The sequence below is a fragment of the Oncorhynchus masou genome, chromosome 31, assembly GCF_036934945.1.
Source record: "Oncorhynchus masou masou isolate Uvic2021 chromosome 31, UVic_Omas_1.1, whole genome shotgun sequence".
Lineage (NCBI taxonomy): Eukaryota > Metazoa > Chordata > Actinopteri > Salmoniformes > Salmonidae > Oncorhynchus > Oncorhynchus masou.
In genome coordinates, this window is record NC_088242.1 from 48,950,276 (window position 1) to 48,975,834 (window position 25,559).

The window sequence follows — 25,559 nt, forward strand, 5'->3', positions numbered from 1 at the left end:
TTTTGTTTGTTCTTTGTGACATCTCCAAAGGATGACCACAGCATTGTTCTCTTCCACGTCTAGGTAATGTCGTGACTTTGCAATCACAATACATCAAAGCTGTGCTCTTCTCTCCAGATATTGAAAAAAGAAGATTCAATTCAATGGCCAGGAACATTGGCTATTGTTAATTCCTATAACGCCTATAAAGAAGGTAGGAATAGCACACTAAAGACCTTGTGCCTTGACAAACATCAAACGTGTGACTCCGTTTCAGTCAGCTGAAGCGGTGGTAGATGAGAGTTCCTTCACTGGAATCTCAAACAACCAGATTTTTTTTATAGTCTCACCGTTGTCTGTGTGTTGTTTCTGTTTCCTAAAAGCTAAAGAAGAGGAGAAACAAAAACTAATGAAGTGGAGTGCTGAGCTGAAACTGGAGCGAGAACAGTTGGAACAAGGGGTCAACCAACTCAGGAACTCCATAACGGTAAGCTCCATAGTAACCGCAAAATACCTTCATAAGTAAGTTGTTTTCAGATGGATGTACTGAAATAGATGGAAGTATTTGAGATCTTGAATAATAGCGTGGCTTAGGTAATTTACGTAACTACCCCTATTGCTTACCAGGCTTTGATGCTCTCTTAGCTTATGTCATGTTATATCCAGGCTTTTATCACAACCGGCCCTGATTGGGAGTCCCATAGGGTGGCACACAATTGGCCCAGCGTCGTCTGGGTTTGGCCGGTGTAGACCGTCATTGTAAATAAGCGTTTGTTCTTAACTGACTTGCCTAGTTAAATAAAAGCTAAATACATTTTTAAAATGTCATAGAAACGCATCCATAGATACATTTGCATACTGATAACAAAGCTAGTTACATAGCAAAATGCTTGCTAATCGGATAAAGTCTTAGTTTGCGGTTACCTTGTTATACTAATACTTTAGCTCATTTATAAAAACGATACATTTATAAAAACATCACTGGTAGTGCTATAATTAGAGAGAGTTTAAAAAATTTGCCAGAGATGGAGACATCAAGCTTGCTATCTGGCCTGTTAGGAAGCAAATGTGGATCTGTCAGGAACCAACATAATAAATGTAATTTAGCAGACTCTTTTATCCAAAGCGACTTAGTCATGCGTGCATACATTTTACGTGGGTGTCACTGGGAATCGAACATATAGCTTAGACTAGTTCCTGGGAGTCTTAACCTGACTGAAACCAAATGGAGACATTTGACACCAGATGAGGTGCAGTGATGTAAAATATAAAAAATAACGGTCTAAATATAGAGCATTGTGGGACTCCACAAGCCATTATTGTATTTTGAAACTGTTATTTTAAAAGGTAGACTCTGCGAAATAACGTTGCCATGAGCAGCACCGCATATATTTCGATAAGCGAGATGCAAGACTTTGCTCTCACACAGTCACAGTATCTGTGCACAGGTTCGCTTCACGCTGTTACTGTGTGGTAGCCACGGGACCAAAACAGTGGAGAAGTTGAACCTCGCGCTTCAATGCTCTTAGTTGTTGCAAAAATTTACCCAATATGCTGATTACTTTCTGCATCTGTCATATCACTGAGTCTACCTTTAAGTCACTTCATTTATTGGATTAATTTAAATGATGTTATTATGACCATTATTCTGAAATGCCCAACCCTGTTTCCTCCCCTCTAAATAGGAATGCATGGAGACCAAAAACACCATCCTGTCTCGACAGAACGAAATGCAAGTTTCGTTGGAGAAGGTCAAACACTTGGTCCACCTCATTCAGGCTATCCATTTCAGTCAAACCGTGGAGACCGAGGGTACAGGTGCCTTCACAGAAGACATCACAGAAGACATCAGGGCCAAGGATGCAATTGTCCCAGCTGAAAATGCAGTAGACGCCATCAACACCCATGCTGTAGCAGAAGTCCATATCCAGTTTGTGGATGGGGTAAAGGCCGAGGTCACAGCACTGAACAGCACCAATGTTGAAGCCGGGACGAGGGTTGTTGTAGCTCATGTTGCCACAGACAAGGTAGCAGGAATCAGTGCTGAGGCTGCTGTTGACATCTGCGTTGAGCCTGCTGCCGAGGTCTACACTGAGACTGCAGTGGGCGGCAGTGTTGAACCTGGTGCTGAGTTCAATAACGCTGAGGAAGTGACGGAAGCCAATGCAGTAGTCGGTGCAGTGAACTTTACAGTGGCCACAAACAATGCTACCACTGACCTTGTGTGTACTGACATGAGCATGGATGAGAGCTGTACTAACAACACTAACACCATACCTGAGAACAAGGTCACCACCACGAACAGCACAGAGGAGGTGATGGAACAGGAAGAGAACACAAACATTGACAACAGCAGCACCAACAACATCAACACCTCAGAACCTTCCCAGCAATCTTTGCAAGCTCTTCTCGACAGTTTGGACAATAAAGACTAACACTCCATCTCTTGGATTGAAAACCCCCCAACATAAAAAAAGAAGACTTTAGCTTTCACTTTTGAAAGGTAACTGAAATTGGCAATCTATATACATACTTGATTCCAATGTATATTCAGACTGTGTAAATAGTAGATCTACAGCCCAAGTCTGAGATTGCTATTGGATGCTGTAGGTTATTATACCACAAACATGGGTGAAAGGGTGGCTTGTGTACCAGTGTCATGCCAATTTTGAGGATAGAAAAGAGCAGTAGTAATGGTAAAAGTAAGAATTTATAACATCACACCAGTGTGTGCCTGCAACAGTTCCCCTCAGAACTCTCATAGGGGTTTATCTTAGGTTATCTTCTGTTTTCTTCTATCTTCGGATGCAGGTTAGAGATGTCTAAAGACTGCGTGCTGAACAGAGGCCATGTTTCTACGGCATTAACTGAGAACAAAATAAAACCAAAACATAAGCAAAACAGCTGAGGGACAGGACTTTGAAAAAGTGTCAGTATTTGTTAACAGTGGGGAAACATTGAGGTGTTTGATCGTCATTGAAAATCAAAAAGGTAAAACAGGAGAGCCTTCAGTTATCCCAATACCTTCCTCCCCTTTCCCCATTCTCACTCTTACATGACCGATAACTATGGACCCATTTACACAAAACCTCAGGCAAAAAAGAAGAAAGTAAAGCAGCATCCACGTGCTTTGGAAGTATGAGGCAAACTGCTTATAGAGCTGGCTGGTTAGGGCCTTGCTGAGGAAGACCCAGTTAACAAAGACGGTCATCTCAAGATAGAGTGGAGTCAGATCACGGTATCATGGTATCTTAATGTTTTAAAATGGTGTAGATCCAGTGCAGTAATTGAGTTAAATTTGTGAGTCAGTGTCAACTGTGAGCACTAAATGTGAAATTGCAATAATATTGCATTGTCAAAAACAAACACGCAAAAATATATCTGCAGTGTGTTTCTTTTATAGGATAAGATATTCATTCAGGTCTTCCTAGTCTTCAAAAGTAAGTGCATTTCTGTTGCATAAAACAGTTGTTTGTTAATAAATGTTTTTAACTGGCATAGTTTATGCATTTAATTATCTTTTAAAAGAGGTGACCTTTGCATATTATGAAATGTACATTTTTGTTTAATTCTGAACTGCCAAAATGCTGTTGTATCCAAATATAGCAGGGACATGTCCACTAACTGTATGGAAAGATAAAGAACGAAATGTATTATTCAATACCATCTTGGGAATTGGCAATCCCTGGTAAATAAGTGCTTATTCAACAATCTCATCAAAATATCTTTATTTTCTGGAAACTGGAGGGTTTGTTGTTTCAGTCCATTTTGGTGATTAAAGCACAAGCTTGCTGTATAACAAATAAGTGCTGAAAAGCTTTTTTGTATGTTACGTATGGAACAAAACAGATTATGCATTTTGTTTGTTGTCATGTAATTTAGTCCCAACAAAATATTTTTGTATGACCCAACTGATCTTTGAGAGTGAGTCTTAGGCCTTGTCCAGGAGAAATGTTCCCTCTCTCCTACTGCTGGAACATGCTTGGATAAGAGAATTGACCAATCCCCAAAAACTCAATAGATTTGGCTTCCTCTGGTATTTTTTTTTGTAATGCTCCATCAACATAAAGTCAGCAAAAAAAGAAACGTCCTCTCACTGTCAACTGCGTTTATTTTCAGCAAACTTAACGTGTAAATATTTGTATGAACATAACAAGATTCAACAACTGAGACATAAACTGCACAAGTTCCACCTACATAATGTGTCCCTGAACAAAGGGGGGGTCAAAATCAAAAGTAACAGTCAGTACCAGCTGCATTCAGTACTACAGTGCATCTCCTCCTCATGGACTGCACCAGATTTGCCAGTTCTTGCTGTGAGATGTTACCCCACCAAGGCACCTGCAAGTTCCCAGACAATTCTGGAGGGAATGGCCGTAGCCCTCACCCTCCTATCCAACAGGTCCCAGACATGCTCAATGGGATTGAGATCCTGGCTCTTTGCAGGCCATGGCCATGGCAGAACACTGACATTCCTGTCTTGCAGGAAATCACGCACAGAACGAGCAGTATGGCTGGTGGCATTGTCATGCTGGAGGGTCATGTCAGGATGAGCCTGCAGGAAGGGTACCACATGAAGGAGGAGGATGTCTTCCCTGTAAATGCGTTGAGATTACCTGCAATGACAACAAGCTTAGTCTGATGATGCTGTGACACACCGCCCCAGATCATGATGGACCCTCCACCTCCAAATCGATCCCGCTCCAGAGTACAGGCCTCGGTGAACGCTCATTCCTTCGATGATATACGCAAATCCGTCAATCACCCCTGGTGAGACCAAACCGCGACTTGTCAGTGAAGAGCACTTTTTGCCAGTCCTGTCTGGTCCGACGACGGTGGGTTTGTGCCCATAGGCGCTGCTGTTGCCGGTGATGTCTGGTGAGGACCTGCCTTACAACAGGCTTACAAGCCCTCAGTCCAGCCTCTCTCAGCCTATTGCGGAAAGTCTGAGCACTGATGGAGGGATGGTGCGTTCCTGGTGTAACTCAGGCCGTTGTTGTTGCCATCCTGTACCTGTTCCGCAGGTGTGATGTTCGGATGTTCCGATCCTGTGCAGGTGTTGTTACACATGGTCTGCCACTGCAAGGATGATCAGCTGTCCGTCCTGTCTCCTTGTAGTGCTGTCTTAGGCGTCTCACAGTACGGACATTGCAATTTATTGCCCTGGCCACATCTGCAGTCCTCATGCCTCCTTGCAGCATGCCTAAGGCACGTTCACGCAGATGAGCAGGGACCCTGGGCATCTTTCTTTTGGTGAAGTTATTTGGATTTTTACGAATTGTCTTTGAAAGACAGGGTCCTGAAAAAGGGACGTTTGTATTTTTGCTGAGTTTATTTGTCTGTTTTATAATTTGTTGGGCCAATACCCAGGTTTTTTCCATTTTTCGACCAAGTCGATCATGAATTTCACCAGACTGTTCATAAACCTTTGGGGTTGGGACCATTCAGAAGATCTGTGAAGGATCTTTTTTGAGCGAGCCTCAGGTCTTCTCATTTGAAATTAACAAAAAAAAATGTTTATGCTATACTGTTGCATTATATAAAGTGCAAAGAGGGCAACATGGAGTTGGGTCTTACATGATTTACACCCTTGATAAAGATGAGCAAAAATGACTAAAATAAATAATTATAATACTTAGCTATATTGTACACTCAACAAAATGGGGAAAGTATATTATTTTATACAATTGCTCAGAAAGATTTTGTTTTAGCAAGTAATCTTTTTTTCTCAAAGGTAGGGGTCAAAATTATTGACACCCCTATTGTCAATAGCATTTTAATACCTCACGAGGATAATGGCACTGAGCCTTTTTATAAAATGTTTTATGAGTTGGAGAATACACTTGGAGGGATCTAAAACCATTCGTCCATTCAGAGTCCTTCCAAATCCTCCTGGCAGAGGAAACCAGGTTTTGGCTCAAATGTCCTGATACTGGGTAAAGTTCATGATGCCGCTGACCTTAACAAGCACCCCAGGACCTGTGGAAGCAAAATAGCTGCATAACATAAAATACTCCCTACCATATTTTATAATAGTCTTTTCTGCTCATGCATTCTAATTTCAACACCAAACCCACCACTGTGTGCGGCCAAAGAGCTATATTTTCATGTCTTTACCCAGTACCAGGACATTTTAGCCAAAACCTGGTTGCCTCTGCCAGGAGGCTGAAACTTGGCCGCAAGTGGATCTTTCAGCAAGAAAATAACCCCAAGCACACTCCTGAATTTATTGACCACCAAATCAACATTTTGAAATGGCCATCTCAGTTTCCGGACTTGAAACCCATTGAAAACCTGTATATGAATTGAAGAGAGCAGTCCATAAGCGCAGTCAAAGGATATCAAGTATCTGGAAGGATACTGTATGGGAGAATGGTCTAATATCCCTCCCAATGTGTTCTCCAACTAATAAAACATTGTAGAAAAAAGGCTCAGTGCCGTTATCCTAACAAGATGAGGTATTGAAAACAGGGGTGTCAACATTTTTGATCCCTACCTTTGAGGGGGAAAAGTATTACTTGTTAAACAAAATCTGTCATTTGTATTTGTATGAAATAATGTAATTTCCTTAATGTTTTGCTCATGTTTATCAAGGGTGTCAATCATTTCAGACCCCACTGTTCATCATGTTTACTTCAATCCATGACCAATCGACATATCTTTGGAGAATGTTTGCTGTTTAAATAACAGGGACTTGAAATAATTTAACAAATATATGACATTCAAGGGACGACGTCTTCTTAACATTGCACATTTTTTTATAGTTAGCTATATAATAAATAGCATCTATATTTTCTCCTCTCTGAGTCGTTATAGAGATTCATTTTTTCTATTTTTATTTTAACCCATCTTAATGTCCAAGGAAAAAGGGATAGTTTGACAAAGATATGCAATCAACTGCAATGGCTATACTGTCTTGTACTTCCTCATAGATTGAATGAAAGGGGTTCTTTGCCTTGTGAGTCTTACACGATACTCGTAAGGACATATCTACATCAAGACCGTACAGAATTGATTTCCTGGGTGTCCCATGTTTTTCATACTGTTTCCCTTGAATACAACAAAATATTCAGACATTGTCTGTAAAGCCTGAACGTATGTTACAGAGCAACTTGATCTTTCCCCTTTTTAGGTACCTCGAGTGCCTTTCTTCCAACAGCATATTTTGTCTCTTGACTTGCACTGTGACTTGTATTATTAACTTACTACACAAACACACTGGTCTATTTCTTGTCCTATGTTATTCCCATGTGATTTTATATCCACCCACAAAACTCAAGAATCTTCAGCAAATATATGTATCTGAAATATAGAGCACAATTGAATCAGCATATGGAAAATAACTTTAAGCTTTAAGTTAAGTACGTTGAGTTGACTTTGTTTCAGGCTATTGGATATGTTTGTTTTTTCTACAAGTAGTCTGTATAGCAGCTGCCTTAAATGTATTTTTGAAATGTATTTTTTGTCCTTAAAAGGTGAATTCAATTTATTTTGAATGATCTGTATTGGGGAACACCTGTAAAATGAATGGGCAAATTTCTGTGGTTTCTTCATAGATGTGCACCACTCAGTAGTTTGTTCAAATGTCACAGGAACTGGTACGATATTTGTGAAGGATTATTCAAAAACTCTTAAACAGGTGTGACTTTTAGAATGTTTTTTTTTTGTGATGCACTTTGGGTGATTTCCCAGACTAAAATATGTGATGTGTGTATATAATATGAAATAGAAATCTGGATGATATCCTTTTACCCTGAATTTACCTCTCTCTTGTTGAGATTCTACATAGGCATGTTGTGGTAGTCTAGTCTCCTCAGCATTAAAACTCAGTCAGGATCGCGCCAGTGATCATTATTTGTCCCCTACTTCTGCACCTTTTTTTATTTTCTCACCCATTCTTTTGTCTGTCTTGCCGTAAGCTTGATAATATCAGGTCATATGAAAATGTGATTTTCCTGTGTTTTATAAATATTTCCAGTATGTTGTTGGAATAATACTATGAAAATGATAGTGACATTTTAGTGTAAGAGCTGTTTGAAAAGACAGCCTGAAATTTCATCCTGCCTGGTGACATCACTAGGCGGAAAAGTTAATAGACAATAAGGAAGTTTCAAACCTCTGCCAATAATAGCTAGTTTTCCCTGTCCGACTCAGACCACTCCCAGACAGTCCTACCAAAAGTCTTGCATAAGAAATTGCTCTTTGCTAAGAAACTATTTCATTTATTGCTGAGCATTTTAATTGAAAACAATCACAGTAAGGTACTTAATTGTTACCTTGAAATGATTTGATATTGAGACAACTGCTGCATTGGATTTTTTCAGCAGTTGAAACAATAACAAAGCGTTTTCCAGCCACTGTTTTGGTAAAAAGCCGAGGGATGGAGCTGGAAAAAGTAACCACTCTAAAATGAATAGACAGAGCTATGGATGCCAGGACTGACCATCCATGATATCAAAATTGTAGTTTTAATGTTTTGAGGCTTTACATTGTTTATCTTACTTTGTTTACAAACATTGGAGTAAAACAAGTTTATTTTGGGTTCTGATGGGAACGACAGTTGAACTAAGCTCATGAGGCATTTACTTTCTAAGTTATATTCAAGAATCAACGGGTACATATCATTAATTTATAAGTCCAAAAAATGGATGTAGCAACTTCTGATTGACCATTTAAACCCCCTTAGCAGCAGCTTTCCAATCATTCCAACAGAAATTATGCCATCTTATGCAAGTTTTTTTATACAAATGTTTGTCAAACGTTTTTAATACACATTACCTTCGGTTTTTATGTGAAATTAGTCACTTTTCTTTTTCCATTCTGGCAACATGATTCCATAACTATATTATACAGTGGATGGATGTCTCAGTATAAGAAAATTCAAGCTTTTCTTACAAATAAACACCATTTTGTATGGCATCTCTGGCAATAATGTTATTGCTTAAATATAAGGCCCAGGGGGGTGTGCTATATGGCCAATATACCACGTCTAAGGACCGTTCTTATTCATGACACAACGCAGAGTGCCTTGATATACAGCCCTTAGCCGTGGTATATTGGCCATATATCATAAACCCCTGAGGTAACTTATTGCTATAAGAGTTGAAGTTGGAAGTTTACATACACTTAGGTTGGAGTCATTAAAACTCATTTTTCAAACATTTCTTGTTAACAAAATATAGTTTTGGCAAGTCGGTTAGGACATTTACTTTGTGCGTGACACAAGTCATTTTTACAACAATTGTTTACAGACAGATTATTTCATGTATCATTCACTGTATCACAATTCCAGTGGGTCAGAAGTTTACATACACTAAGTTGACTGTGGCTTTAAACAGCTTGGAAAATTATAGAAAATGAAGTCGTGGCTTTAAAGCTTCTGATGGATGTATTTCATGGCCTACCTTTCAACTCAGTGCCTCTCTGCTTGACATTATGGGAAAATCAAAAGAAATCAGCCAGGACCTCAGAAAAAATTGTAGACCTCCACAAGTCTGGTTCATCCTTGGGAGAATTTCCAAACGCCTGGAGGTACCATGTTCATCTGTACAAACAATAGAATGCAAGTATAAACACCATGGGACCATGCAGCCATCACACCACTCTGGAAGGAGATGTGTTCTGTCTCCTAGAGTTGAACGTACTTTGGTGTACAAAAAGTGCAAATCAATCCCAGAACAACAGCAAAGGACCTTGTGTGAACATGCTGGGGTAAATGGGTACAAAAGTATATATATCCACAGTAAAACGAGTCCTGTATCGACATAACCTGAAAGGTCGCTCAGCAAGGAAGAAGCCACTGCTCCAAAACCGCCATGAAAAAGGCAGACTACAGACTGCAACTGCACATGGGGACAAAGATTGTACTTTTTGGAGAAATGTCCTCTGGTCTGATGAAACAAAAATAGAACTGTTTTGGCCATAATGACCATCATTATGTTTGGAGGGAAAAGGGGGTGGCTTACAAGCCGAAGAACACCATTCCAACCGTGAAGCACTGGGGTGGCAGCACCATGTTGTGGGGTGCTTTTGTTGCAGGAGGGACTGGTGGACTTCACAAAATAGATGGAATCATGAGGGAGGAAAATTATGTGGATATATTGAAGCAACATCTTAAGAGATTAGTCAGGAAGTTAAAGCTTGGTCACAAATGGGTCTTCCAAATGAACAATGACCCCAAGCATACTTCCAAAGTTGTGGTAAAATGGCTTAAGGACAACAAAGTCAAGGTAGTGGAGTGGCCATCACAAAGCCCCGACCTTAATCCATAGAAGTTTTGTGGGCAGAACTGAAAAGGTGTGTGTGAGCAAGGTGGCCTACAAACCTGACTCAGTTACACCAGCTCTGTCAGGAGGAATGAGGCAAAATTCACCCAATTTATTGTGGGAAGCTTGTGCAAGGCTACCCAAAACATTTGACCCAAGCTAAACAATTTAAAGTCAATGCTACCAAAAACTAATTGAGTGTATGTACACTTCTGACCCACTGGGAATGTGATAAAAGTTTAAATAAATCATTCATCCGAGATTCTACAGATTGGTGTCTTTTTAAATGGCCCAATGTATACATAAAGGAGATAAGTCTCATCAGTTTCCTCAGACTAGCTAAGATTAGTCACTCCACTTAATTCTCATCCCATAAAATAATTGGCAACTTTGAATTGGATCAAATGAAGAAAGTGTAGAACACTCTTGTAATCCTATTGTTTGTCACTGTGAGAACCTTGCAGAAAGAAGGGAGCATTCTAGAATGGTAGCTTCTCTTCTCTTTACTGATCAGTGTGCACCTTGTCAGGTTGTGTGTTTTGTTAGCTTCTACTGTAAGGATATTGAGATCTTGGATTTGCAATTATGGTTGAATATCCTCTGTGAGGCGTCTCACAATGGAGTCTGATGAATGACAGGAATTGTGAAACTGAGTTGAAATGTATTTGGCTAAGGTGTATGTAAACTTCCTAAACTGGTAACCAGCGTAATTAGAACAGTAAAAAATACAGGTTTTGTCATACCTGTGGTATACAGTCTGATATACTACGGCTTTCAGACAATCAGCATTCAGGGCTCAAACCACCCAGTTCATTGGAATTATCTAATGGCAGAGGATTTTAATGCCGTGAACTATGAAGTCTCTGTGCAATTGGACCATTCTTTTGATTCAATTTCTGCCTTCACTAATGCACCATGCCTAATGTTATTGTTACTTTGGGACAGTGAGTGCAAAATTCAGTATACTGTCCTGTAAAAAAATATATAAATAATAATTAACACATTAATTTAAAGTACTAATCTCTAAAACCAATATACCAAAAGCAAATGTGCATTTATATTTGGAAGCCCTTATGCATTTAATAAATATCAGCCTCAAAAACGGTTAATTTCTGCTTCAGTACAATGTATAAGTTCACAGGTGTGAAAGAAAAAGCAGTTGGCAGCTGAGACTCACTCAGATGTATGTTATTGGGCTTGTGGGTTTTACAGTGGAAGTAGTATATTTTATGCATAACAATGGCATTTCCAGTTAATTCCAGAGTGAATCTAGAGTAGCTCACTTATACATTCTCACCAGTGCATTATATATTCTGTCAATGGCTTTTTAATATAGTCTAGATTGTTTTGTTCTTATGGTATACCAAGTCATGATTGTGGCCTTCTAATATTGTTGATGCATTTCATCATACATAATACTTATAATTCATATGTTGTGACTTCCCTATTGTTGTAACACCTTGAGAGTCTTACCTCATCCACTGTAAATTCAATTGGGAGGAGTTTCTTCTTTAAGAGTGTGAAAAAGTATAATAAAAAAAACTACATTTGGTGAAAGATGATGCATTGTAGCGATACGAATAAAAGGTTCACCTGGTGTGCTGAATTGTGTAAATGGTTAATTACACAAAACAAAATATTTGTAAAATGTTTGTATTTTTCATCATTTTAAAAGGAGTGTTTATTTTTTTGACATCTCTTCTGTTACAGATCTCTCATTTGTTTGTTCACCTGACATTGTGAGTGATCCAGTGTGTTTCTTACCTCTCTCCTGTATTGAGCCTCTTCTGTGATTAGTTATTTGTATGCATTGTTTAGAAAATACTATAGGGAATATGGGAAGAAGTTGATATTAGGAAAATTTGATCAATTTGTATTTATTTATTTTATCATTTTGTTAATAAATTGTCAAAAGCAACCTGCCTTGTCATTGAAGTGTGTGTTTAAGTTTGGGAGGGGGAGTAGTCAAAATAATATTTTCTTTAGAATTTCATTTAAATTTTGTTCTATCATTTAACTATTTACTTTTAACTAAATAGTTTAAATATAACTTTAATTTACTTTCACGCTTATATTAGGCCATTGTCTGTAACGGCGTTCTTCGTTTGTCGAAAGAGAGTCGGACCGAAATGCAGCGTGTTGGTTACTCATGTTTTTTAATGAAACAAATGACGAATACATGAAAAGAACTGAGACAAATACAAAACAACAAAACGGAACGTGAAACCTAATTACAGCCTATCTGGTGAAACTACACAGAGACAGGAACAATCACCCACGAAATACACAGTGAAACCCAGGCTACCTAAATACAGTTCCCCATTCGAGACAACAAGAATCACCTGACTCTGATTGAGAACCGCCTCAGGCAGCCAAACCTAAACTAAACACACCCCTAATCAACCACAATCCCAATGCCTACAAAAACCCCAATACGACAACACAATAACATAAACCCATTTCACACCCTGGCCTGACCAACTAATTAACTAAAACACAAAATACTAAGACCAAGGCGTGACATTGTCCATGATAACTGATGAGGTCTGTTTTGATTGTGTACCATTTTCAAATGATTTCAGCCATAAATTGATTTCAGCAATATTTTTGGAGGACATACTTGAGGACAGTTTCTCAATCTACCCTGCCTAAATGTCAAAACTTGTTTTACTTTTTGCGTGTAAAAATTCCATAGGTTCGTTTCTGAGCATTCAGTCTCAAGGTTGTTTCTCTCGCGCCCACACAGCACATCTAGTAATGCGCGTTGGAAGAAAGGTGACAATTTAACTCACATTTTTGTACTGCGTCTTTTATCTCTGAACTAAAGTAGCTTTCTTCCGTTTTTCATGTCATTTCCTGGAATAAAAATATGGTCAAAGCCGAGAGATTCGGCTGGCTCATAGTAATTACTTCTAATAGGAACAACTTTGCATTTCCGTGGACTAGTGAAATCAAAGAGTGGCGGTGCGTCAACGACATGGATCACGGAGTCTTGGGTCGGTAGATAAAGTGCTCAACGCAGACCCTGCAGATTTTATAGGTGGGGAGTCGTATTACTAGCCAATGAAAATGGCTTCCGAAAGCGTTAGAATCTAGGAAATATCTGGAAATAGCGCAGTGCACGACATATCTGGAATCTATCACATAGTATGACTATGCTGCTGTGCTTTTCCTTGTTGTTGTGTAGGAACAGCAAACTTCGCCGATAAATGTAAGTTTGTTTTTTGAGTATCATTATTTGTAGACCCGTCTTTACTGACAATACACGAGCGTCCTCCGAAAGCGGCAGCCTTGACGACCAAATTAGCACTGCCGCAATATTTTGGAATTTGGGATTTGTGGCCATAGCACTTGTAATATTTGTGTTGTGGAGAAATGACCAGGCAGGAGACGAGAGTACAGTTAGTTTTTGTTTAGTCAAAACCCCTCGTGCTCTACAGTTCGCGGCACCCTAGTGTGCATGTGCATTTCCTGTTAGTTGTAGTAACGTAACACAGTCGTAATACATTACTGCTTAGTAACAGCATAGTAACTAATATAAACAGATGTAGATCCCAGATACTACACTCCTCCCCCATAGTGTTTAACCCCCAGAGAACCAGGTAAATATGTTAGGGAACTACTAATGCAATATCTCAACAATACATTCTTAAACATTTTTCAACTACTGGGTTGAAGCAGACTTTTCAGAGCCCAGCACAAATCCAGGGGATTATTCTGCCCCAAAGATGGAGTTTGTGTCCTAATAACTAACCCAGGTAATGTCCTTTTTCTTTCCTTTTATCTAGGACATATTAAAGTGTTTGTTTGTTTTACTGTCTGTTACCTCCTTAACCAGCTCAACTCACAGGTCAAGCTTTTGAGGTGCCCTTCGCTGTTGAATAGGATATCTCCGCTCCTCCTGGGCTTCCGGTGGTGGGCCAGGTTCGGGTGTAAGGTCAGGCTCTGTCTCTCCCGTACGTCCGCAGTCAGGAGAATAGTCCTGGGGGTCGTTATTGTTCTTGTTCTCTCGGCATGTCTCTGCTGGGGCGTTGGACCGTAGCAGATGATCCACATGAACGTTGACCTGGCCAATTTGAACTTGGTAAATGAAAGGTCCTCTGCGTTGCAAAATCACACCTGAGTTCCACAGGCGCTTGGGGTATCTGAAATCATGTACCATCACCCTCGTTCCCTCTTTGAATTCTCTGACAGTCTTTGAGTGTCTGTCATGTGCTTTCTTCTGCTTTAGCTGGTGCTTTGCCACAGTGCTTGACAAGTCTGGTTTCAACAATGTCAGGCGGGTACGTGGTTGGTGTTTCAGAAACCGTTCAGCTGGTGTACATTCCGTTACTGTGTGTGGTGTGTTCAACGTAAGTAAACAGGAACCGGGGAAGCCTTTGGTGGGTGGGCACAGACTGAACCTCGAGTCTAGTCCAGGCCTTCTTAAACTGGTCTTTCTTGTCGATGAATGGACGAAGGGTATCGTCATTTACGAAGGTCCAAGACTTTGGAAAGCTCTGGGTCTTTCCTTGTTTCCTCTGCTATGTCTGAAGCAGATATGGGCAGTTCGTTAATGAGAAATCTGGAAGACTGCTCTATCATCTTCACTGTCGGAGTCACTATTGCATGGTAGTCTTGATAGTGCATCGGTATTTGCGTGATCACTGGATCGTCTGTACTCAATCTCGTAGTCGTAGGCTAACAATATCAGAGCCCAACGTTTCATTCGAAGTGCAGCAAGGGTTGGTATAGCTGATTTTGGTCCAAGGATGGCCAACTGAGGCTTGTGATCTGACAGCAGTTGGAACTTCCTTCCGTAGAGGTATTTGTGAAACTTCTTCACTCCTATTATAATGCTCAGGGCTTCCTTCTCAATTTGAGTATCATTTTTCTCACTTGGTGACAGAGTCCGCGATGGAAATGCAATAGGGTGTTCTTCACCTTACGGTACAACATGTGAGATGACTGCTCCTACTCCGTATGGAGATGCATCACACGCGAGTCTCAGCTTCATCTCTGTGTTGTAGTGAGCAAGCCACTTGCTCTTTAGCAGACGCTGTTTGCAAGTCTCTTGAATGCTTCTTCGCATTGTGGGGACCAATTCCACTTTGTAACGGCCTGCAGCAGTTGGTGAAGTGGATGCAACAATGTGGACAAGTTTGCCACAAACCTTCCGTAATAGTTCAGGAGCCCCAAAAATGACCTCAGCTCTGAGATATTTGTGGGTGCTGATGCGTTTATGATTGCTTCCACCTTGCTGTTGGTTGGGTGCAGGCCTTGTGCATCAATCTTGTATCTGAGATACTCCACTGAGTCCTGGAGGAACTCACACTTGCTGTGTTTCATTCTCACTCCGTATTTCTTCAGTCTTGACATAACTTCGTCCAGCATTACAAGGTGCTCTCCAATGGTTGGTGCTGACACGAGGATGTCGTCCATGAAGCACACAACATTGTCTATACCGTCCAAGATCTGATCCATTGTGTGTTGGAATATTGCTGGAGCTGTCGAGATTCCATAGGCCAAACGACTGAATCTGAATAGCCCCTTGTGTGTATTGATGGTCAGATACTGTTCTGACTCCGGATCCAGCTTCAGTTGCTGATAAGCGAATGCCAGGTCCAGCTTACTGAAAACCTTCCCACCAGCTAGAGTGGCAAACAGATCTTCAGCGTTTGGTAGTGGATATTCCTCTGGTAGTATGCAGCGATTTACTGTGACCTTGTAGTCACCGCACATTCTGACGGTGTTGTCTTTCTTTGGGACTACAACTATTGGAGCGGCCCAGAGAGCATAGGGAACTGGACGTGGTTTGTGAAAGATAGGCTTGGTTCCTTCTTGCACTCTGACTTTTGCTGTGAAGTCTTGTATTTCACCGTAGCCATCTTTGAAAAGTTCTTTGTGCGTCTCCAGCATGTTAGTGAGTGTAGCCTGACTCACTGGTTTGTCATTTCTCCGACTGAAGATTTCTCCCCAGTTCAACTTGATCTTTTGTAGCCAGTTACTGCTGAGCAAAGCTGATTTTTCTCCTTTAACAATGACGAGCAGTAGCGTCCACTCCTTCCCCTCATGCCGGACTGGTACCCTGGATCTGCCCTAACACAGGAATAGTGTCACCAGTGTATGAACAAAGGCGGATGGACGCGTGCTGAAGAGGCCACTCTTTCAGTTTTTCTTTGTACAGTCTCTCTGGAACCAGAGATACAGACACTCCGGTGTTCAGCTGCATTTTTACTGGTTTTCCTGCTAACTACATGTTGAGATAGATTCCATCTTTTTGTTGTTGAGCTGTGTACACTGTGAACAGTTCCACTACTGTTTCAGTTGTACCTTCCTCTTCTTGTTCTGCGTCTGACACTTTGTGCGCTCTTGCTGTGCGTTTCGAGGCTTTACACACTCTCTGTAAATGTCCAACCTTTCCACAATTGTGGCACTTTTCATTTTGGAATCGACATTCACTGTGCTGATGATTATCTCCCCCACATCTGTAGCAACTGGGCTTAGACCTTTGAGATGTGGGCTGCTTTGTTCTTGTGTAACCTTGAGGACGGGACTGAGAAAAGTGTGACTTTTGTGAGCCTTTTTCACCATGCGCATCACTGACCTTGTGAACACCTTTCTGACGTTCTGCATGTCCCGATAGCTCAATAGTATCCCTGTGGGCAAGCTCGAGTCCAAGTGCGATATCACAGGCTTTCTTAACTTCATGCGACGAGCAATCCCGGATCCGGGATCCTATTTATAGCCTCAAGCTCATTAGCATAACGCAACGTTAACTATTCATGAAAATCGCAAATGAAATGAAATAAATATATTTGCTCTCAAGCTTAGACTTTTGTTAACAACACTGTCATCTCAGATTTTCAAAATATGCTTTTCAACCATAGCTAAACAAGCATTTGTGTAAGAGTATTGATAGCTAGCATAGCTATAAGCCTAGAATTCAGCCAGCAACATTTTCACAAAAACAAGAAAAGCATTCAAATAAAATCATTTACCTTTGAAGAACTTCAGATGTTTTCAATGAGACTCTCAGTTAGATAGCAAATGTTCAGTTTTTCAAAAAATATTATTTGTGTAGGACAAATCACTCCGTTTTGTTCACGTTTGGCTACGAAAAAAACCTGTATCCAGTTATAGCCTCAAGCTCATTAGCATAACGTAACGTTAACTATTTATGAAAATCGCAAATGAAATGAAATAAATATGCTAGCTCTCAAGCTTAGCCTTTTCTTAACACCACTGTCATCTCAGATTTTCAAAATATGCTTTTCAACCATAGCAAAACAAGCATTTGTGTAAGAGTATTGATAGCTAGCGTAGCATTTAGCGTAGCATTTAGCGGGCAAAATTTTCACAAAAACCAGAAAAGCATTCAAATAAAATCATTTACCTTTGAAGAACTTCGGATGTTTTCAATGAGGAGACTCTCAGTTAGATAGCAAATGTTCAGTTTTTCCTGAAAGATTCTTTGTGTAGGAGAAATCGCTCCGTTTTGTACATCACTTTTGGCTACCAAAAAAGAAAACAAAAATTCAGTCACCAAAAACTTTTTTCCAAATTAACTCCATAATATCGACTGAAACATGGCAAACGTTGTTTAGAATCAATCCTCAAGGTGTTTTTCACATATCTCTTCATTGATATATCGTTCGTGGAAGTCTGCTTTCTTCTCTGAATTACATGGAAAAATACTTGCAGCTGAGATTTACGCACCAATTTCGACACAGGACACTGGGCGGACACCTGGTAAATGTGGTCTCTTATGGTCAATCTTCCAATGATATGCCTACAAATACGTCACAATGCTGCATGCACCTTGGGGAAACGGCAGAAATTGTAGGCTCATTCCTGGCGCATTCAAAGCCATATAAGGAGACAATGGAAAACAGCGCTTCAAAAATGTTGCTAATTTCCTGTTTAAAGTTTCATCTTGGTTTCACCTGTAGCATCAGTTCTGTGGCACTCACAGATAATATCTTTGCAGTTTTGGAAAAGTCAGTGTTTTCTTTCCAAAGCTGTCAATTATATGCATAGTCGAGCATCTTTTCGTGACAAAATATCTTGTTTAAAACGGGAACGTTTTTTTATACAAAAATGAAATACTGCCCCTAGAGTTCAAAGAGGTTAAAGGTCAGGTACTTCTCTGACAGAAGCCTTCTGTGATATGCTTCACCTGTGAGTTCACATACAAACTTGTCTCGGAGAGTATCATCAAGAAATCGTGCAAACTCACATGTACTTGCCAGCCTTTTTAAAGCAAGGATGTAGTCAGCCACGGTTTCCCCTTGACTCTGGTGACATTGGTAAAATCTGAAACGTTCTGCAATGAGAATTGGCTTAGGCTTGAAATACCTTGAAAGAGTTTCAGTCAGTTCTGCATAGTTCAACTCCACTGCTTTTATTGGTTCAATGAGACCTTTCAGCAATCCATACTCAGTTGGACCCAAAACACTGAGAAATATATCTGCTTTCTTTTCATCTTTGATTTCATTTGCAGCCAGCCAACGCTCAAAACGCTCCAAATAGGAATCAAAATCCTCTTTTGTAGCCTCAAACTCTGGTACTCGACCAATGGAATGGATGCCATTTTCACAGTTAATTGTTCAGTTTCCTTATTCCTTGTATTCCTTCATTTTCATCTAATTTCATCTAACTTCATTCACTGCACTCATTTGTAATAATGTACACATCGTGTTACGTTCCTTCTTCCGTTTTTTTTCTTGACAATATTTCTCCACTGAGATCGCCTAATTCCAGTGGGTTCAATGACAGTTTTTTTAATTTAACCAATCTTGCTACTTGGCAGCTTCTGAATACCGTACATACTAGCAGTGCTTAGCCTTCTCTACTGGCGAAAGAAAATTAAAAAAACTGACATATTACATAATTATTTTGAGTTTCATTACTCATGCAACATTCTTCTCTTCAAGCAATGTCCGTTTATGTAGTTTAGTCACCTCGTCGCCACTGTAATATTTGTGTTGTGGAGAAATGACCAGGCAGGGGACGGGAGTACAGTTAATTTTCGTTTAGTCAAAACTCCTCGTGCTCTACAGTTCGCGGCACCCTAGTGCGCATGTGCATTTCCTATTAGGTGTAGTAACGTAACACTGCCGTAATACATTACTGCTTAGTAACAGCATAGTAACTAATATAAACAGATATAGATCCCAGATACTACAGCCCTCAACAACAATTGATTGGACAGGGGTTTCTCGCGGTCACTTCGAACGTCTGATGTCCAGAGATTGCCTTCTTTGTTACATTGTAACATCTCAGAATGCAAACCCTGCATGAGACATATGCTTGGTCTGTAACGCGTTTTGCCTTTTGTGAGTGCAGCTTGCCTTATGTAAGTATCTTTGAAAATAACATTTTTTTGTTGTTGACAGAATTAGCATAGACGGGATGCTAATTAGAGTTACCCCCTTTATAGTGAGTGCATTTAGAGTTTTCATTTAGAGGATTACAGATTATAATCAAAGGTGCCCTTTGTATCTGTGCAACTGGTCATAATAACCAGACTACTTTGTGTTGTAGATCAACTTGTTTTTCTGTGTTATTTGCAGATTAATTATGTGGGACTGAACTTGCAAACAGTAGGCCCACTCCCCTCCTGTCCACAGTGGCAGCATAATCTGCCTATCAAACCAAGCCTTCCTTAAAGGAAGCCGGGCCCAACAGCAGCCCCAGGTAGACTGATGCTGGGCGATTCCAATGTTGTGGACACTACATTTGCATGCAAAATAACAACTTTAATATCTCACAAAATGGACAAACAAAATATAAATGAAACTTTGGATATATGTGTCCCCTTTAGAATTACAAGAAAGCGGACTTCTACATGCTAGCATGTTGTAGAAATAAAGTAAATAAGAAACATTATGGATGTTACATGAACAAGCTTTTTGGGATAGCTATTTGGAAGGAAGGGCTTGGCTGAACACCGAAATGATCATTTTGAAAACATGGTAATGTCCATGATTACTTTAGAGAGGAAAAATAACCTTTATAGTTGCTACAACCTCCGTTATGGATGTTACAGAGTCTGAAATAGACATTCAAATCATGATAAAAATCTATCAAAACACATTTGTTATCATTTGTAATGTTTTTATAAGGTCAGCAGAAGGCATAATACTTCAGGATTGCATAATTACAGGTAGCCTGAATAGTATATAAGGCCAGTCACCACACCCTTATATTTAAAAAATTCCCTTCACTTTTATATTCACTACCGTTCAAAAGTTTGGGGTCACTTAGAAATATCCTTGTTTTTGAAAAAAAAATACTTTTTTTCATTAAAATAACATCAAATTGGTCAGAAATACAATGTAGACATTGTTAATGTTGTAAATAACTATTGTAGCTGGAAACGGCAGATTTTTTTAATGGAATATCTACATAGGCGTACAGAGGCCCATTATCAGCAACCATCACTCCTGTGTTCCAATGGCACGTTGTGTTAGCTAATCCAAGTTTATAATTGTAAAAGTCTAAATGATCATTAAAAAAACATTTTTGCAATTATGTTAGCACAGCTTAAAACTGTTGTCATGATTTAAAGAAGCAATAAAACTGGCCTTTAGACTAGTTGAGTATCTGAAGCATCAGAACTTGTGGGTTCGATTACAGGCTCAAAATGGCCAAAAAACAAAGATTTCTTCTTCTTCTGAAACTCGTTAGTCTATTCTTGTTCTGAGAAATGAAGGCTATTCCATGCGAGATATTGCCAAGAAGCTGAAGATTTCTAACGCTGTGTACTACTCCCTTCACAGAACAGCGCAAACGGGCTCTAACCAGAATAGAAAGAGGAGTGGGAGGCCCCGGTGCACAGCTGAGCAAGAGGAAAAGTACATTAGTGTCTAGTTTGAGAAACAGAAGCCTCACAAGTCCTCAACTGGCAGCTTCATTAAATAGTATCCGCAAAACACCAGTCTCAATGTGAACAGCAAATAAGCGACTCCGGGATGCTGGCCTTCTAAGCAGAGTTGCAAAGAAAAGCCATATCTCAGACTAGCCAATGAAAAGATTAAAATGAGCAAAAGAACACAGACACTGGACAGAGGAACTGCCTAGAAGGCCAGCATCCTGGAGTGGGTCAAACATTTAGGGTAGCCTTCCACAAGCTTCCCACAATAAGTTGAGTGAATTTTGGCCCATTCCTCCTGACAGAACTGGTATAACTGAGTCAGGTTTGTAGGCCTCCTTGCTCGCACACACTTTTTAAATTCTGCCCATACATTTTCTGTAGGAATGAGGTCTTGGCTTTGTGATGGCCACTCCAATACCTTGACTTTGTTGTCCTTAAGCCATTTTGGAAGTATGCTTGGGGTCATTGTCCATTTGGAAGACCCATTTGCGACCAGGCTTTAACTTCCTGACTGATGTGTTGAGATGCCGCTTCAATATATCCACATCATTTTATTTCCTCATGATGCCATCTATTTTGTGAAGTGCACCAATCCCTTCTGCAGCAAAGCAATCCTGCAACATGATGCTGCCACCCCCTTGCTTCATGGTTGGGATGGTGTTCTTCGGCTTGCAAGCCTCTCCTTTTTCTCTCCAAACATAACGATGGTCATAAAGGCCAAACAGTTATATTTTTGATTCATCAGAACAGAGGACATTTCTCCAAAAAGTACAATCTGTGTCCCCGTGTGCAGTTGCAAACCGTAGTCTGGCTTTTTTATGGCGGTTTTGGAGCAGTGGCTTCTTCCTTGCTGAGCAGCCTTTCAGGTTATGTCGATATAGGACTTGTTTTACTGTGGATATAGATACTTTTGTACCCGTTTCCTCCAGCATCTTCACGAGGTCCTTTGATGTTGTTCTGGGATTGATTTGCACTTTTCGCACCAAAGTACGTTTATCTCTAGGAGACAGAATGCGTCTTCTTCCTGAGCGGTACGAGGGCTGTGTGGTGCCATGGTGTTTATTCTTGCGTTTATGTTTGTACAGATTAATGTGGTACCTTTTAATGGCACAGTCAACTCAGTGTATGTAAACGTCTGACCCACTGGAATTGTAATACTGTGAATTATAAGTGAAATAATTCGTATGTAAACAATTGTTGGACAAATTACTTGTCATGTACAAAGTAGATGTCCTAACCGACTTACCAAAACTGTAGTTTGTTAAAAACCTCTTGGTGACAGGGTGCAGTATTTGCATGCCCAAATTCAACTGCCTGCTACCCATCCCCAGAAGATAAGATATGCATATTATTAGTAGATTTGGATAGAAAACACTCTGAAGTTTCTAAAACAGTTTGAATCATGTCTGTGAGTATAACAGAACTTATTTAGCAGGCGAAACCCAGAGGTCACTCTCTTTTCAATGATTTTCATTGGGAATCCAGATTTCTAAGGGACCTTCTTCCAGTTCCTATCGCTTCCACTTGATGTCAACAGTCTTTAGAAATTGGTTGAGCTTATTCCTTTGTGTAATGAAGAAGTACAGCCATCTTGAACGAGGGTCACTTGAAGTGAACTGTTAGATAGAGGCGCGTGACCAGAAAGCATTCTTTGGTTGTTTTCTTCCTGTATTGAACACAGATCATCCCATCTTCAATTTTATTGATTATTTACGTTAAAAAAATACCTTTTGTATTACAAAAGTAGTTTGAAATGTTTTGGCAAAGTTTACAGGTAACTTTTGAGATATTTTGTAGTCACGTTGAGAAAGTTGGAACCAGTGTTTTTCTGGATCAAATGTGCCAAATAAATGGACATTTTGGATATATATCGATGGAATTAATCGAACAAAAGGACCATTTGTGATGTTTATGGGACATTTTGGAGTGCCAACAAAAGAAGCTTGTCAAAGGTAAGGCATGAATTATACTTTTATTTCTACGTTTTGTGTCGCGCCTGCAGGGTTGAAATATGGTTTCTCTCTTTGTTTACGGAGGTGCTATCCTCAGATAATAGCATCGTTTGCTTTCGCCGAAGAGCCGTTTTGAAATCTGACATGTTGGCTGGATTCACAATTTGCTATCTTGCAAATGTTTAATGAAAGTTTGATTTTTATAGTAATTTATTTGAATTTGGCGCTCTTCATTTTCCCTGGCTTTTGGCTAGGTGGGATGCTAGTCCCACATAACCCAGAGAGGTTAACAAGAAATTTGTGGAGTGGTTGAAAAGCGAGTTTTAATGACTCCAACCTCCGTGTATGTAACCTTCCGACTTCAACTGTAGATATTCCATTAAAAATCTACTGTTTCCAGCTACAATAGTCGTTTACAACATTAACTTCTTATGGCTGGGGGCAGTATTGAGTAGCTTGGATGAATAAGGTGCCCAGAGTAAACTGCCTGCTACTCAGGCCCAGTTGCTAATATATGCATATTATTAGTAGATTTTGGAGAGAAAACACTCTGAAGTTTCCAAAACTGTTCGAATGATGTCTGTGAGTATAACAGAACTCATATGGCAGGCAAAGGCCTGAGAAAAAATCCAACCAGGAAGTTGGAAATCTGAGGTTTGTAGTTTTTCAACTCTTTGTCGAATATACAGTATTTATGGGGTCAAATTGCACTTCCTACGGCTTCCAATAGACTGGCAACAGTCTTTAGAACCTTGTTTGATGCTTCTACTGTAAAGGAGGGGGGAATGGGAGCTGAATGAGTCAGTGGTCTGACAGAGTGGCATGAGTTGAGACTCGCGTTAGCTTGAGTTCCATTGCATTTCTGAAGAAAAAGGAATTCTACGGTTGGAACATTATTGAAGATTTATGATAAAAACATCCTAAAGATTGATTCTATACATCGTTTGACATGTTTCTACGAACTGTAACATAACTTTTCGTCTGAACTAAGCGATCATGCATTGAGCATTTGGATTACTGGGCTAAACGTGCAAACAAAAAGGAGGTATTTGGACATAAATGATGGACTTTATCGAACAAATCAAACATTTATTGTGGAACTGGGATTCCTGGGAGTGCATTCTGATGAACATCATCAAAGGTAACTGAATATTTATAATGCTATTTCTGGCTTCTGTTGACTCCACAACATGGCGGATATCTGTATGGCTTGTTTTGTTGTCTCTGCGCTGTACTCAGATTATTGCATGGTGTGCTTTTTCCGTAAAGCTTTTTTGAAATCTGACACAGCGGTTGCATTAAGGAGAAGTGTATCTATAATTCCATGCATAATAGTTGTATCTTTTATCAATGTTTATTATGAATATTTCTGTAAATTAATGTGGCTCTGCAAAATCACAGGATGTTTTAGAACTACTGAACATAACGCGCCAATGTAAACTGAGTTTTTGGATATAAATATGAACGTTATCGAACTAAACATACTTGTATTGTGAACCATGAAGCAGTCCTATGACTGTCATCTGATGAAGATCATCAAAGGTTAATGATTATTTTTATCTCTTTTTGCTTTTTGTGACTCCTCTCTTTGGCTGGGAAAATGGCTGTTTTTCTATAACTAGGTACTGACCTGACATAATCGTTTGGTGTGATTTCGACGTAAAGCCTTTTTGAAATCGGACACTGTGGCTGGATTTACAACAAGTATAAAATGGTGTAAAATACTTGTATGTTTGAGGAATTTTAATTATGAGATTTCTGTTGTTTTGAATTTGGCGCCTTGCGTCCCGAATATCTCAGAGAGGTTAAACTTCTTGAATTCAACCATTATTGGGTTCAAATACACATTTAGATTTGTGAACAGCCATCCACAACAACCACAATCCGTAAGGCACAAATAGCTAAATGAGAGAGCAGCAGTGTGATTCACATCATTCTACTTTTGTAATATCAGGTAGAATTGTAATGTACAGATATCAAAGCATACCCCCTTTGGGGGTAAAACCTCCAACACAAACATTACAATCAATTATTTTGGTTCACAAGGGAATATAGCACAAATACGACAATCATCTGTTTGTCACATAGCGCGCGAGCTTCATTACAACACACAGGACAATCATCACACTGGCACAATAATAAGGGTCAGCATGGTTGAAATTTTGAAAATGTAATTTGGTAATGGATCAGGTTCACTCTCAGGATGAGAGTTCACCCTCTCCATTCACCAGGGCATGCTGAGAATAGTGTCAAAATCTTTAGCACACAACTTCTTTACCCATGTCACAATTAGCATAACATCAGTCAAAACAATCAATCCATACATGAATTACTTCATTCATATAGTTATTAACATACCAAGAACATACTCAAATCAATTGAGTCAGTTTTCAAAAATCTTTAAGTTTCCAAATCAAAACCCAATTAATTATCCAACCCAAACTTAGAATAACAATGCTTCAGTGATTCACATTGGTCCTAGTACTCAAAGTTACAAACCCTCAA

At 39.7% G+C, this 25,559-nt stretch overlaps 1 protein-coding gene across 1 annotated transcript in view; it reads left to right on the forward strand.

Annotated features, from left to right (window-relative positions):
• The window catches only part of LOC135524047 (PHD finger protein 21A-like), a 121,412-nt gene extending 109,250 nt beyond the window's left edge, over positions 1-12,162 (forward strand). The window contains exons 16-18 of the mRNA XM_064951188.1: positions 118-193; positions 363-466; positions 1,665-12,162. Coding sequence (XP_064807260.1) covers positions 118-193; positions 363-466; positions 1,665-2,414 — 930 coding nt within the window. The 3' untranslated portion in view covers positions 2,415-12,162. The remainder of the gene's footprint in view (positions 1-117; positions 194-362; positions 467-1,664) is intronic.
• Positions 12,163-25,559: the final 13,397 nt, after the last annotated feature.